At 31.5% G+C, this 15,862-nt stretch overlaps 2 protein-coding genes and 1 non-coding gene across 13 annotated transcripts; 1 reads left to right on the top strand and 2 right to left on the bottom strand.

Moving 5' to 3' along the window:
* Positions 1–25: 25 nt before the first annotated feature.
* On the top strand, positions 26–5,563 carry LOC106798118 (exosome complex component RRP41 homolog). 7 transcript variants are annotated; one of them, XR_005890823.1, is made up of 8 exons: positions 26–165; positions 1,873–1,938; positions 3,256–3,302; positions 3,392–3,452; positions 3,621–3,659; positions 3,756–3,823; positions 4,506–4,769; positions 5,011–5,563. XR_005890823.1 is itself a non-coding variant. In XM_041014245.1 (6 exons), exons 1-6 carry the CDS (start codon positions 1,933–1,935, stop codon positions 4,447–4,449), a joined length of 252 nt encoding a protein of 83 aa, XP_040870179.1. In that variant the 5' UTR covers positions 299–1,932; the 3' UTR covers positions 4,450–5,483. The 7 variants fall into 7 exon arrangements, 1 of the variants encoding a protein (XP_040870179.1); XR_005890822.1 differs by having other exon boundaries at positions 4,419–4,769; positions 5,011–5,483; XR_005890821.1 differs by having other exon boundaries at positions 29–165; positions 1,775–1,938; positions 4,419–4,769; positions 5,182–5,483.
* On the bottom strand, positions 4,577–4,687 carry MIR1516A (microRNA MIR1516a). The gene has a single exon (NR_048625.1). It is a non-coding gene; the product is annotated as a microRNA MIR1516a (primary transcript).
* Positions 5,564–7,018: 1,455 nt separating the features above from the next.
* LOC100819277 (putative glucose-6-phosphate 1-epimerase) lies at positions 7,019–11,853 on the bottom strand. 5 transcript variants are annotated; one of them, XM_041014244.1, is made up of 10 exons: positions 11,738–11,853; positions 10,935–11,070; positions 10,169–10,386; positions 9,913–9,987; positions 9,264–9,320; positions 9,018–9,181; positions 8,681–8,815; positions 8,039–8,141; positions 7,720–7,819; positions 7,019–7,537 (listed from the first exon to the last, which is right to left on the bottom strand). In XM_041014244.1, the coding sequence occupies exons 3-10, from the start codon at positions 10,277–10,279 to the stop codon at positions 7,329–7,331; spliced, it is 954 nt and encodes a 317-aa protein (XP_040870178.1). In that variant the 5' UTR covers positions 10,280–10,386; positions 10,935–11,070; positions 11,738–11,853; the 3' UTR covers positions 7,019–7,328. The 5 variants fall into 5 exon arrangements, with proteins under 5 accessions (XP_040870178.1, XP_040870177.1, XP_014629530.1 ...); XM_041014243.1 differs by having other exon boundaries at positions 11,511–11,786; XM_014774044.2 differs by lacking the exon at positions 11,738–11,853 and adding an exon at positions 11,155–11,295 and having other exon boundaries at positions 7,019–7,565.
* Between the last annotated feature and the right edge of the window lie 4,009 nt (positions 11,854–15,862).

The following is a 15,862-nucleotide window of genomic DNA, read 5'->3' as shown; positions in this document are numbered from 1 at the left end:
AAAAGCTTAAGCTAAGGTTGTGGAGTAATAAGAGGCTGAGAATGAGCAGCGGAATGAAAAGCTTTTTGTTTGGTAACTAGTGACATGGCGGGACACAACAACAACTCTTTCTGTTTCTGCAACTGTCACAACCCTCACCCATACCAAAATATACTTAGTTAAATGGTGAGTCAGTCGTGCTCAACCCAATTTATCAGTTAAATGGTTTAAAAAAACCACTTATTTGAATATACTTTGATAGAAAAAAAAACGAGAGAAGAATAAATATAAAAAAAATAGTCCATTAATGATTTTTACTCGATTTCATATTTATATTTATTCACTTATTTATTTCTTTACAATTGTTTTTTATTTACCTTTAAAAATAGTTTCATTTTATTTTTATTTATTTATTTTCATTCACTCGATCTATTTCTTAATTATTTGTTTTCTTTCCGTCAAATTAGGAGTCAACATAAACTAGGTTGAACAAGGTTTATCCATCCCTAACCCAAAAAATTCATCTAGTTATATTTTAAAAATCAAATTCGACCCAATTAAAATCTAAAATATATAACACAAAATTGAATTGATCATACTTATTGACACAATATACTAATTATGTATAGTTAACTTGTAGAATAAAAAATTACAAAATTTAAATTAAGATATATATATATATATATATATATATATATATATATTAAAATCAACATATACTATGTTATACAAAATATTAACTATAAAAGCTTTATTATTAAGTATTAGTATTACACAATTATGCAAAAAAAAACTTATACTTTAAGAAGAATATTAAAAATACTAAACTGGTTTGAGGGGACCCAAAATATAACCCAAATCCATCCTAAAAAATCAGAGGATCTATTTTCAAAACTCGAACCCATTGAAATTAATACCGGGCCGGGTAACCCGGTCCAGTTCCGCTTGCAAAATTATTTTTTTACAAAAATAAAAATTTAAACGTAGAGCTGGGAACCTGCATAGTGCATAGACTACTGCACACTCCCCGGCAGTGCCGCCATTGAGGTATCTCTCTTTCTCTTATGTTTCTGTTTAACTCCTCAACTTTGCTATGCCAGCTTGCCTAGTAAAACGAGTTTCAAACAGTTGAATTTCTTGCTAAATCAAACTTATCAACCTTCTTCATTCAGCCATCAAAATCATTACTATAATTTTGTTTATTAGAGAGGCAACACTATGTAATTGACACAATTTTGTCATTAGTTACTCTTAACTAAAACCTGCTGGAATTAAGGGAGTGCTAAAATAAAATACATAAGCTGCCGTTATGTGTTTGCTTCCTTGATCTCTTTACATTATCCTTGTTGTCCGTGGTGTACTTTCCCCTTTCTCTTTGTTTTTATTAAAATTAAGTGCAAATTTTAAATCTTCAAAAAAGAAGTGGCTCATCTGTGCATAGCTTATTTCTTTCTCCTTTTTTCCCAATCTTCAATTGCGATTTTTGTTGTTTGCTAATTGCTAGTATTGATTCTGTTATATAATGTACCTAACCCAGTACCCCCCTCCCAGAGGGCAAAGACTTTTTGTTTGTCTTTGTGTGATTGTGATATTTGGTTAAAGTTCAAATTGCTTGATTGTTTGCAATTGTTATTTTCCCACTACTCTTTTCAAAGGAAGTGGAGTTGTTTCTTTCTGTTTCCAATGGCGTGCTGTTATCTACACAAATTTCTCTCTCGCTCCACTTGATGTTCTCACCATTGTGTGTCAATAATTTTTTGTTTAGAAGATTTGATTATTCTTTTTTGCCTTGAAGCCAAGAACATAAAGTAACGCAACAACGTCAGCTGCTTGTAATCACCTTTCTGCTTCTTTTTTTCTCATCCTTGTTTCTCCTGGCTCTTGCTGGCATAGATTGACTTGAGGATGGAATACGTCAGCCCAGAAGGACTTCGCTTGGATGGTCGCTGACCAATGGAGGTACTGCTATTTTTCCTGGCCTCTTTTCTCCTTTTTTCTTCATTTAATTTTCATTATAGTTTAAAACTTTCATTAAATCTGTCAAAAAAAGTATTAAAGCATAATAAATGCTGAAAATAATCAATAAAGTACTGCACAAATTGCAGTAGCTTTATGTTAATTAGTATGTATATATCTGCAGATAGTAATGCATAAGGTATTTAGGGTTACAACACTTAGTTGGACCACAGGCAATGGAATTGTGTAAGGGTGCATTGAACTAGAAAAATGTGTTGCAAGTACACCAAGGAAACATTTGGAATCAAAATAACTGGGTGGAGAATTAATTCAAAGAGATTAGAAACAATAATCAACATGGTTGGACTCAAAGCAAGCCAACAAGAGTTCTGATAAATATTATAACCTTGAGAAGTATCAATTGAAAGCCAGAAACTTTCTACTTTACCAAATCATAGAAGTAAGACAATGGAGGGACAAAAAACAGCTTAACATGTCAATACACCATGGCAACAACTAACAAAGATCAAAAGCAAATATATGAAACAACTCCGTGGAGTTTTTGTCCATACTGCTAAAAATGAACATGTCTGTTTCTCCTGGAGTACAAGACTTGAATTGGTACCGATGCAGCTTTACCAGAGATTGAAAATTTCATTCTGCAAATAGATTGAGTTAGATCACATACAACTATGATTGATCAGCATCATTATCTTCGGAGTACTTTAGTATACTATTTTCCAATAAATTTCTTAAAGACCCCAAAATATAATGATATATGTTATAACTCCAGATCTGTGCCACTTTAAATATTTGATTTGCTGACACAGCGTAATTTTGAAGATGATATCATGGTTTGTATCTTTTTTATTTAGTGGTTCTCTGATTTGAACAAAAAAAAAGGAGATAATCCATGGACCAGGCCCAATGCTAAGGATTTCTAACCTACTTATTTATTATTAGTGGGTTATGTGGGTTAGGGCTAGATAGCCCCATCAGAAAGTGGGCTAATTAAAAAGGGGCCAGTTGTTGGGTTTTAGGGTCTTGCTCTGGTTCATGGATTTTAGTCCTATTTGATAGCTCTGTGTTTCATACATGATTCTAGAATTTGAATATTCTAAAATGAGGGAATGCATTTTAGAAGATAAAATACATGTATCGCAAAGTATGAAGTTGTTTTTGTCTCAACAGCTATCACTGCACTTTATCCTCTAAAGTGCACTTGCTTCACTTTAGAGGAACTAAATCTATGATTTTGTGTTTCTTTCTCTCCTGATCTTTGCCCTTACCATTTTCTTCCCTCTTTATGCTATATTCTAGATGCAACAAATTCGTGCAGAGATTGGTGCTGTATCCAAAGCAGATGGGTAAATCAATTTTTGCTTTTTAAAAAAATTAAGTTGTGATTTCATTCAAAGCATTGGACCGTAAAGTTTTTTTTTCATTTTGAAACTAGTTCTTCCATTTTTGAGATGGGTAATACCGAAGTTACTGCTGCTGTTTATGGCCCTAGAGAGGTACTGTTTATTTATTTACCTTGCTCATGAATAGTTTTCTATGTAATTTGAATATGGGTAGAAAAACTTTTGGGTGTTAATCAGCTTAAATGTTTAAAAAATCTTTGAATTTGCATTTGAGCTTGAGATAATTTGCTGTTTTTCTTTGGTAACTTCTATTCTTTTCAGGTGCAAAATAGGAGCCAACAAATAAGTAGCCATGCCCTGGTAGATTTTTTTCTTTTAAATTATAATACATTGAGTGCAGTTTTATGCATTGTAATGATAACTTAATTGCTGCTTATCTGCTTTCTGTGTCTGTAGGTTCGGTGTGAGTACAGCCTGGCTAATTTTAGCACTGGAGATCGCATGAGGAAATCTAAGGGTGACAGGTTGTACTTATTTACTTGTTTAACTTCCTAATCTTTTTGCTTGATTTTTGATATATTGTACTCATTGAAATGGTATTGGAGTGTGGACTAGTTATAGGATGAGAGTGAATGTTGCATTAATAGAATCAATCTCAAGAATATCTTGTAATTGTGAATTGGACTTTTTCATCTTTTTACCAAAGTAGGAAATAAGCTGCTAAAGTGCTAATTGTGTGTGTGGACTTTTAGACTGTAACTTTTGATTATTGATTATGAACATCTTTATTTTCTGTTTTTTCTTAGCATTGATGACTACATCAGTTGTCTAAATGCTCCGAGTGGGTTATGTATCATAGAGCAGTGAAAAGTAAACCATAAGCACCATTTATGGCCTCACCTCATTTTTTATCTTTTCTTAATGGTCTTTTTCTATGACATGGATCTTTGAGCTTTAACTTTTATGAGTCATCTTTGGCCAAAATTTGTATGTAGTTTTGAATGCCTTAGCCATCAGTGTTTATAGACATAAATTTTATCTTGTTTTGCTTCATTAGAGTTTTAATTTTATCTTGTTTTTTACTATTCTTTAGTTGATTGAAGTTTTCTCATGCTACAGGAGATCAACTGAAATTTCTCTTGTTATCTGACAAACCATGGAAGCATGTATACTGACACATTTATTGCCTCATTCCCCGGTTTTCAGTCAACTTCTGATGCTCAAGCTGTCATAATTATTCAAAGTTGCTGAATGAATATGAACAGATTTGAACTAAGTCTGTTTGGATACAAGCCATAAGCTCTTTTGAGAGCTTCTCTACCGGAAATATATAATATATTTTCTGTAGAGAAGCTCTCAAAAGAGCTTATAACTTGTATCCAAACATGTCCATATGTAGAAGACAGTGCTGGAGGGGCTGATGTAACTCTAGGAATTCTGCCGAAGCTGGATAAAGTGACCCTTCTTCAGGTTAATTTTTGTGTCTTATTTTCTCCATATATCTTTTGAGAATGAGAACCTTGAAAATTTTAATAAGAAATTAACCACCGTATCATTATTATGAAAAGCATGCAATGCTTTTCTTTCGAACTCCAGTTTATTTATTTCAAGTTTTCTCTAGTATTCACTGACTGCTTTATTCCTTAAATTAGAATGGAAAAGCTCCTAGTTTAGTTTTATTTGCACTAATTTCTTTTGATACTGGCTGTAGATGGATTCTAAACTACCTATTGACATTTTGGAAAATGTTATGCAACTGGCAATTGAAGGCTGCAAAGCAATAGCAATAGCACTAATCACTTTTGTGATTATACTAAGAGAAGTGAAAACATGGTTTACATTCATTTCATAGATTAATTCCCGAATTTTTGTCGGTTGGCAGATTTTTACTGGAGAACACAAAGCAACTTGAGTATCGAAGAGGTGTATAGTTTTATAGCAGAAGTAATGTTTCCTATTTGCTTCCAATTTATGTTGGCTTATGCTTGCGCATGATGCTATGATTATTATTGCCAATGGTCTGGTTTTTCCAGATTTGTAGGTCCATTCTTTCAGCATTTGTGCGTTTTCATTTTTTAAGAGAATTCTCTCCAGTGTGTATTTACCTGCAAACGATTTTGTTTTTGGCATATGCTGTTGACTAGAGCGGGAAATGTAGAGAGTCTCTCTGTAGCATTTGTTTAATTGTTTCCCATTTCTACCAACTTAGTGCATCTTTGTACCAGTCGAGAATTCAAAAGTAATTTTACTATGAAAGTAACAAATTCCTCCTTCATTTTATGCATTAGAATTCACAAATGTGCATTGAAGGCTTTAATTCAAACACAGCCTTACCTAGTCAATTGAAGTAACAAATTTATGAATTATTTTGGGACCATGTTCGTCGTTTAGCAAATCCCCTAAAATTAGAAGGGGTGTGGAGTTGAACTAGTGATCTGACACTTCTAACAGTTGGAACGAAAACCATTTAAAAAGTTGGTTGAGTGCGTACATGTTCGTTGGCTCGTTGCATCCTCTCAGACAGCAAAGCAATGGCGTCGTTTTTGTCTAATCAGCATCAACAACTAACATGTTTAATGTTCTTTCATTGCCTTTTTGTTTGGAGATACGGGTACGCTAAAATTCGATAAATAAAGCTTGTTATTTAGTAGTTGAATTGCAGTTAAGTCTCAACGATATAATAATAAAATAATCTACCAAACTTTTTCTCGAATTTTCCTGTGTCTAACAACTAACTATTGACTTTGGTTTTTATATAACTTAGATTTAAATTTAAAATTGAAAAATTGGGAATAATTTCAAAACACGTTCCTGATTACTGATTGTAGCTTCGTTAAGTGATCATTTATAACCTAAGTTGCCAATGTTCATTGCTAAAGAAAAGGCTATTGATAATCGATTCCAAAACGTTTTTTTAATTTCATTTTAAACGAGTATGATACATTTGAATATTGATGTTTAAAAAAAACATCATTCATAACATCGCATATATTCTTTTTACTTAAAAAAAGATTTTAGTATTTGAAAAAAAAAATTATATAGACTAAATTTGCTAATTTTTACTGAGAATATTCAATTTCACAAACAAAATTGACCTGAATGTTGATAATCAAGAAAATTAAGGATTTTTTTTAATAGTGCCTATTTATATTGTGTTTTTTTTTTTTTTTTTTATAAAAACACAGAATCTCTCATCTCTTACCAACTTGAACCTTTTAATGCCTATTCCCTCGCCACATCCGGTCTCCATTTGTACACAGAAAGCACAATTTCATGTTTTTTTGACGCACCTTTTTGACCAGCTTTATTGAATAAAAACAAAAATTCAATTAGATCACAGTCAATATAAGAATTTTTCATTCAATTGTAGATATCGTCTATAATAAAATTATTGACTATTATATAATTATTTCAAAAATCATATTTAAAATATTTTCTAATTAATTGACTATACAGGTTTTTTAGTGATAGATTTCTAAAAAAAACATGTGAAACTTGTTAAATTATTCGAGTATCATTACATAATTAAAATACATATAGAGTTCAGTATTATTATAATAGATGTATTGCTCATATTGGTGATTAACCACTCGGTTTATTCTCTCATGAAAGGTGGATCATCATGTTCCAAATTAACCTTTCATTCATGACCAAAATAAAAATATATAAATAAATAACCTTTCAAGCACCATACTACCCACCCAATCAATATTAGTAAATTGGAACAAGAAAGTTTAATATAGCCATTACGTGGAAGATCATAAAATCCATCCAGGGAAGAAACTTAACATCTACACAACAAATCTAACGCTTCAAGAAGAGTCCATAGCAGAACCGAACCAACTAACTAATAACCGGGTAACATTTGATAGCCATTCTCACAAAAAACATAGGCCTCTCTAAAACACTATTTCTAGCCTAAAAAGACCACACAACAGAAAAACCTGATACTCCTAAGGAGACTATGTCTACGACTCAATGCTACATTACAGGATGTAGCATAAACTCTGACCGATTTTGTACAATTCCTCAAAGACCACTTCTGTCGAGACCCAGACGGTCACTGCAAAAACTTGACGGCACAACCGAGAGCTGCAGCCGCCCAGTCCATTCCTCGCCTGGCTTCAAGTTCACAGGTTTCTCTATCACTGCCCCATCAACACAAAGCATATGTTTATACTCCTCATCACCAAAGTCTGCCATTGATTTTGATTTCTTCTCCCATGGATTCCACACAGCTGCACATATCATAGAAGTACTGATGAACTGCAATTAAATCTTCTATAACAATATCAAACCTTATTCATATTTGAAGTCAAATTACAAAATTAGTGTTTCTGATTGCAGGAACAAGACAGATATAGTGCATACATCCTTTTGTCATATGTTCTGAACAACTTTTACTAGCTAGATAACTTACCAACATCAGGGAGACCATCCTTCCTTATAACAAATGTTCGTTTCCTCTCATGATCTAGCACTGCAATTATGTTTGGAGAGCTAAGATAAACTCGATCCACCTGCCAGGAAGGAAGGATGATTTTTTAAAACCTCGTTACTCATGCCCTTCATTATTACAAAAGCTAAAGACTTTAGTGAATTTGACATGATTGACAAAACTGCATAGGCTAGGAATACAGTGCTATAGTTACACAACTTGAAGCAAAAGCTTATAATTGCATCATGGAACTATAAATATCTACATGTTGTAAACATGAATATAACCTAGAGAGATTTACCTCAGATTCAAATGTTATTGCATCTCCTTGTTCTGTAAACCGTTCCTTTTGGAAAAGATTGTCTAGGTAATCCAGTGTCTCCAGACCTTCAATCCTTATCTCACTATACATCATTGTTAATGTGAGTACTAATTAGCAAACTTAAAATAAAATTCCTTGTTCTAAAACAACCAAAAGAGGGATAGCTCAATTGCTAAAAAAACATGTAAATAAATTATCCTAATAGGTAACAAGCATTGCAAACAGTACCTTTCTTCAAATGGTTACAAATTCTATAGGTTCTGTAAAAAACTTTGGACTTTTATTACAACATATCACTTGTTTCATGTTTCACTATAACTGACCTGAATAGATCTCATAGTTCCTGTACTAACAGTATTCAGAGAACAATCCACCTAATATATAAGTATCAATGGTAGTTTCAAATGAATAGAGCATATATTAGTCTTCAGTAACTTCTAAAGAAGAGAAAGGTCCTCTCCGACCTCATTAAATGTTAAAATCCCACAATTTAAAAGTCTTCAGCGAACAATTCATTTAATATATATAATATATGCAGAAAATACATGTTCCAGAACAATAAACCAAGTATTTATAATGTAAAAGAAAAATGAGGGTTGGACAAGAAAGAATTATCCATACCTTATGTCAGAGACCATTAAGTATGTGTGATATGCAAATGAGAAACTAAATGGCTTGCCATTTATATTCCTGACTCTAGATATCAAAGTCAGGTCTCCATCTGTTGTAAGAGACACCCGAAGACGGAATTCAAAACTGGTACAATTAAGCAATCGTTAGCTCACTATTTCTTGAAATTTACTTCCAAACACAGGAGAAAGTAATATCAAGTGCATAATCAGCTTGAAACAATCAAATGCGGGGAGAGAAAATATCCCTGTGACACTATCACATAATTCTAATAGGCTAAATGAATCATAATCCATGAGCTGCAGTATTGTGGCATTCAAGTTCATACCTATGTGGCCAGCCCTTCATATCTTCTTCAGATGATTTTAGTACCAGGTCAATGAAGGATTTCCCACTAGAATCATTTGCAGGCAGAGGAGGAGGATTATCATCAATTGCCCACATTCTATTTCTCGCAAAACCATGCAGCTCCAGCGATCCACAGTTTCCGAACTGTAAATCAAATTCAGCTTAAGATATGAGTTGTATTTGTTACAAATTTATTGAAAATGAACATTCAAAGTAGAAAGTTTACCTGTGGAAAACATATAGGAATTCCTCCTCGTATGGCTTTTGGAGCCTTGAAAATTGCCTACAATCAATTGAAAATGAGACAAGAGTAAGTTATGACTACTTGCCTCTTTACAAAGTAAAATTGATTAAAGTTCTATATCTCTACTAAATCATCATCTGTAAGCCAAGGTACCAAAACTCTTATTATTATAAATCAACATCAGTTAGCAAGTTGGAAATCCCATCAAGTTTTCATTGAACCAATATTCAACTCAAGTGGTTCAAGAGGATAAAAGCACTACATATCTGCAAACTATTAGTAAAATGAGTGAAATTATTCACACCCTCCCCATAAAAATAGCAAAGTGCAATGTTAATCATAATTAATGCACCCTTTTCCCCAATTTTTCTCTTGCATCGATATGATTGATGAACAACATAGAATACTATGATTCATCAACATCCTAACTCTTTGAATTTATTGATTATCTGGGCCAATGCCCTTCACATACTGCCTGCAATATAATGCAGTTTAGCCCAAAATGAACTAGTTTCAGAAAGCATGATTATGAAATGTTGACATATATTTTCCTTATCAGCACTGACAGATAACAAATTCATATAATTTGAAACAATATAAAATGATGTTTAATCAAAATTGAAAGACATACCTTGCTGCTTGTGAATAGAAGTTCTTCCCCATGCTCATTCCGCCATGAAGTGACCTGCGCCCCATGTAAGCATACCTAATTTCAAGAGAAAAAAAACAGTTAATCCGAATACTGTTAGTACTTGAATTATATACTCAAACTAGAAATATCTTTAAGAACCATGTTTTCCTTATCATGGATTGACATTGGATGTTACAAAAAAATATAAAATCATAACTTTATGAAATGTTAGAACTGATACAAAACAAGCTCTCACCTGTGCTGAAGCACCCCTTGGAGTCCGAAGCACAATTTGATGAATCCCATTCCAGTCCTTTGTAATTTCAGTTGCTGCTCTATAGTCCCACACAGCTGCAGAATGCCCCATTCAAATTAGTGTAGATCCTCTACTTCCCCAGCAAACCTTTACAGGCTTCTCAAATTTGGTACATGCCAATACCAGAGGATTGAAGGGGTATCCAGCTCACACCTATACTGTAACAAAACAAGTGAATTAGCCTTATCAGTTAAAGCCAAAATACTAACAGCCAATTTAACCCACAAAATCTCTCCTCAGTGATGTGATTCAGATCTAAAGAACCGTAAACCTCTTTTTAAAACAAGAATTAGGGTTGTATGAGAAAATTCCATTAAAACCTCACAAAGCCAAGAGCAGAAAACGTTACACTTTAAACATTTGGCAACTGCATACCAATCTACCTGGCAAACATCTAAGCATGTCCTTGAATCTCGTCAGATTTACAGCAGAAAAAGACAATTATATAGTGAACAAACTCGGACAGATTCAAAAACTCTATAATTATCATTTATAATTTATAATTATAAATAAATAAATAAAACCGAGATATACATATATATATATATATATATATATATATATATATAACAACAGTAATAAAATTTTCCTTTAAGAATATAAGCAAAAAAACAACAATAGTATCTTTATGAAAATGCAACTCATGGAAGAAAAAGCAAATACTGAAATGAAATCCCATTAACCAAGCACTAGTAAGTGTACTTACTTAGAACAATCCTGAATCAGGAATTCCAAGTCTAAACCGACAGCAGGTATTGGATGCAAAGAGAGGCAGCAGAATAATGCATGACCTCTGTGAAATGAGTTCAGAAATTCACACATCCAATGACACGAGGCAGTACCTGTTGATAAAGGGCAGAGATACATTACATACATGACGAAGAAGAAGAAGAAGAAGAAGAAGCGTTCAAAAAGTTGAAAGGTACCCTTTTCTTAGAAGTATTCATTCAAGACCAAACTTGCAATCAAATCAAGAAAAGTTTAAAACTTTCAACCACCCCAAGATTTGAAAAAAACTACAGGAAATGGTAGGTAGGTGGCAATGTTGTGGGAAGGTGGGATAGATAAAATTTTTGGCACAAGCTTAAGATAAGGAGCAAAAACCGGTCTTGTAAATTCTGTGTCTGTTGGCTGCTGAAGAGATCTGGTTCTAGGACGTGGAGATACGAGAAGTACATGTACACATGTACAAACAGTCAAAAAGATTTGAACAATTTTTAATGTTAAAATTTATAATTATAATTTTGTGCACAAGATTTAAAAGAGAGAGTAAAGTATACACCATTCCAGAGTAAGGGTTGAAAGCTACTTTTTTCTTTGGAGTGTGGTGGAGAGAGAATCAACAGTCACACAAACAACACAACACAAACGAGGGTGATGAATCAAACTCAAGAAGAAAATGAAAGCAAAACAGTTGTTGTCTTCAACACACACACGACACAGCTATCACATTCACATCATCACTTGAGCATTCATTCTATTATTATAAGGGCTGAGGGGCATGCGTACGTATTTGGTTTTTTTTCTCCAATGAGGTGTGCAAAATGGATTTGTCACCGCAATCCCGGGCTTATCTTTCAATTTCTCTCTTCCTTTTCCTTTTCTTTTTAGCACGGAAACACAAACACTTAACCATTTTTTTAATACACAGTATAAAGATAGAGCAAACCAAAAAAGAAATTGAAGTTGCCACAAATGAAAATTTATTTCGTCACGGTTGTTCAATTTAGAGGATAAGACCAAAGAAATTGTGAAAATTGAAGTTGCCACAAAAGAATTTTGGATTATTCATATTTGTCTGCTTCACCCGTACTTATTTTAATTTTGCGTTAAATCATTCATATAATATATTATCTAAGTTAAATTTATTATTAAACTTCTTAACTTTTTTTTAATTTAAGTTCCTAAATTAAATATTTAATTGGGTCTTTAATTTTATAACAAGATATCTAAAAATTTTATAACCCCTATAAATTATCATTTTTGACAATTTAAGTTGTCACAAACTATATTTTTTAGTTTAATAATATAGTAGCAATTAAAAATTCTCAAATAATTCATTTCTACTAATTAATTTAACCTATTATTTATTATTTATAGTATAATTTCTTTTATCTCTTTTCATTATGTTATTTGTTTTATCTCTCGTTTATTTTATTTCCTATCTCTTTCAATCATGATTATATATATATATATATATATATATATATATATATACACATTTTTTCATTATATTGTACTAAGAAATCTTTTTAATTTGTAACCTTTTCGTTTTTTGCATACTGTGGTAAAACATTGTTGTAATAAATGATCAAAATGTTTTTACAAGTATAGTTATTATCATAGGATTGTATATATTTATAATTAAATTAAACCCTTGATATATGTATTTTCTTTTTTTTATTACTGAAACCCTTGATATAATTCTCTATCTTTGATTTTACATGGAAAACCAGCTTCATTGATTTTTATTTGTCTGTTTAAATGGAAAAAATCTTATACATCTATTTTTAAATGTCTAAAAATATTAATTTATTTTTCAATTATATCATTATCTTTATTTAATTTTTAAATATTTTATATATCTATGATAAATAGTAATAGAAGTCATATTAAGAATTTAAAAAAGTTTTAATATGGAATTTTTCTATAGTATGTCCAGGAACATACAATAAAACATAAAATAGAAAGCTTTTATTAAAATTGTCGAAAACCTCTTTTAATATGAATAAAGATATTCATTATGCAGTATATTTTTATTTCTATGCCATCTTAATAAAGTGAATAGATAAATTGAATGAAAGTAATATTAGTTTTATGGTAATTCATTGCGATCTATGATTTTTCCCCAATATGTTGGGGTAAAGAGAAAATAAACTGAATATATAAAAATGTGTTTGGTTTGTCTAATTTTTCTTTTAATTAATATAACTTTATTAATAATGATAAAATTATCATTTTTAGTATCTGTATTTAAGAACCCAAGACGACCAACTCTATTTATAATATTAAGAGTTTAAATTCTAGAATCATCATTTTGAAAAGGACAACTATATGTCTATATCATCACCTTCATGTGAGTGTTAAAGAATTGTATTTATGGTGAAGATTCTCACTATAAGAGAAGCAAAATGAAAAAAAAAATGTGTTTAAGAAATTAAGGTATGGTATCTTTAGCATGTGGGCAGTGGCAGGAAGAGTGTTTAATTTGTAGGCAAAGTTTGATGATACAGTTGGCAGATAAGAAATGTAATATATTCCTTCGGAAGCATGAAGCTTCCATACTCATTCGTGTCATTGTTTCGAAGATTAAAGTGTTGGATTAACAGCCAATTATAGTTGGTCTTTTGAGGAAGATGTACCCCTCAAATATAAACCATATATGGTCATAGTGTTCAGGAATGGGCATAGCACTCTACCCTCTCAACTCTCAAATACCCAACAACCACCGTCCAGTCCATGACATCTTTGACACACACACATCCTCATCCTCAATGTCCACTAATCAACGACATTGCTTAGCACACATGTCCCATCTCCTTCCAAGTGTCAAACCACTAGGAGACACAATTCTCAAGTCATACATAATAATAAGCCATTTTCAACGGATCCAATAAAACTACTTAAACCTAAACCTAAGAGGTGATTTTAATTAAGTTACCAGACCTAGACCCAAAGTTTATTAGTATATGATCAATCAAGCTCCAATTCAAAAGGAAATGAATCTTTTGCAATTGTAATCTTATGATCACTTCAATCGTAATGTACTCTTATACTACGCTTGTCTTGAAATTGATCTAAATGCATGCATACATACATACCTTCATAAATTAAATGAATTTATTCGTTGATTGAACGATACGGGATCCTAATATATTATATAAGGTCAATGCACATGGTTTGGATCTAAGATTAACTTGTTTTCCTGAAGAAAAAAAAGAAAAAAGATTAACTTGTTTTTGAATTCAATGAGTTCATGCATTTATGAATATATAAATATTAATTGGAAGTGGCTTATAGGATTGAATAGGAAGCATTAATGCGATTTAAGTAATAGCTAGCATTCCCGTTATTATTGATCGTGTTTACTATTATAGGTTAGTTCTGTATCCTCTCAACTAAGAGTAATATTGATTAGGCAGCATGTACTATTGTACTCATAGGTATGTTTCCGTAATTTCACTCATTTGTTTCGAAAGCTTAGCATTTGCTAGGGAAAAAAAACCTAAAAATATTACTAGAAATATGCTACAAAAAAAATATTTATTTTAAAAAATATTTAATTTCTTTTGGACATGCATACGTGTAAGTTGTAACGGTTCATATTGAATTTACTACATCTGAACATTCACTTTTTTCTCCTGTATCTTTCAATGTACATCGATTTGTATATTAGCAGTTTGGAACACTTTTCCTTGATTAATGTAAGCATAAAGTTGAAACATAATAAGCCACATTTAAGGAAGAGCATACGTAAATCAGATATGTCCAAGGTGGAAATCTTTGATAGAAGAATTACGAGAAAAAGAAATCAAATTTTGGAATAGGTTTGGGCCATGGGCTAAAATTAAAATGATAATAGGCTTGCCCAATTGGACCGAGAATAAGACTGATACCAGGCCTGGAGGCCCGTGCCGAATCATTCCCCCAAACCGTGAAATCCTAAACCCCCAAATTGAGTTGTATCCGCAACCAATGTGATATAGAGACAAAACAAAACAATAAATCCATCTATCCTGGGACAGGATTAGGTGAGATTCAATATAAAAAAAGCTATGCATAAGCTACTTCATCAAAAGCTCTCCCAAGTAGCTTTTCTAAAAGTTCCTTATTTTCATTATTTTTTTTAAATTTATAATTTTAAAGAAAAAACAACTACTCTTTTCAAAGAAAACTTATTTTAAAAATGCTTAAATTTTAATGTAAATAAAATCTATAAAAAAAGCATTGTCCCTATTTTCAAGATAAAAAATAATTTTAAATAAATTTAAATATGAAAAATTATAATTACCAAAACAGAAGTTCTAGCCAAATAGTGATTAATTATGTGATTTTTCATCCATTTGCCAACAAAGTAAATATCTAATTTTACTAAGTACTTTAAACTTCTAACATCTCACCATGGAGTGTGCCAGTTGTTATAAAATTTTGGAATCCATCTTTGATTTCTGTTAAAAAAATTCTAACATTTCACTACCATAGACATATTAATTACTGTTTTTTTCCTTTTTATCTGTCTTTTAAGATTGTTTTGTAAAAAACTAATAAATACAATAAATTTTATTAATTTTAATGAAATAATTATAAAATTTCCTATTTTGTCCCTTTCTCTTTCCACTTCACAATAAATACATTTATAAATTAATTAAAGATAAAAAGATAAGTAAAGATATAATTGATAAAAAAATAATTAATGTGATATTAAATTTTATAAAAATTCTCCCAAAATCTGACAATTAAAAAGGAACGGAGGAAATAGTATGCAATACTATAGATTCAAATAATGCCAGGAAGCCTTGATAAATTCTTTTTTCTATTTTTCGTGTTTTATATCATGTATTTTGTCATTTGTGCTGCTATAGCTTTTCCACCACCTTTCTTGCATCTTTGGAATTTAAGGCAAGGTAATTTCCT

This window comes from Glycine max, chromosome 3 (genome assembly GCF_000004515.6).
Source record: "Glycine max cultivar Williams 82 chromosome 3, Glycine_max_v4.0, whole genome shotgun sequence".
NCBI lineage: Eukaryota > Viridiplantae > Streptophyta > Magnoliopsida > Fabales > Fabaceae > Glycine > Glycine max.
Note: the sequence above shows the minus strand (reverse complement) of the source record. Positions and strands in the feature narration are given on the sequence as shown.

What these genes read in the sequence shown, in the direction of transcription:
- LOC106798118 (XM_041014245.1), top strand. An exon ending in CTGTTTATGGCCCTAGAGAG is followed by an intron (nt 3,453 to 3,620) that starts GTACTGTTTATT and finishes TATTCTTTTCAG; the next exon opens with GTGCAAAATAGGAGCCAACA. An exon ending in AGGAAATCTAAGGGTGACAG is followed by an intron (nt 3,824 to 4,418) that starts GTTGTACTTATT and finishes CTCATGCTACAG; the next exon opens with GAGATCAACTGAAATTTCTC.
- LOC100819277 (XM_041014244.1), bottom strand. Translation starts at nt 10,279, where the DNA reads ATGGGGCATTCTGCAGCTGTGTGGGACTATAGAGCAGCAACTGAAATT. An exon ending in TTCCTATATGTTTTCCACAG is followed by an intron (nt 9,182 to 9,263) that starts GTAAACTTTCTA and finishes TTTGATTTACAG; the next exon opens with TTCGGAAACTGTGGATCGCT. An exon ending in GGATGGTCTCCCTGATGTTG is followed by an intron (nt 7,538 to 7,719) that starts GTAAGTTATCTA and finishes TGATATGTGCAG; the next exon opens with CTGTGTGGAATCCATGGGAG.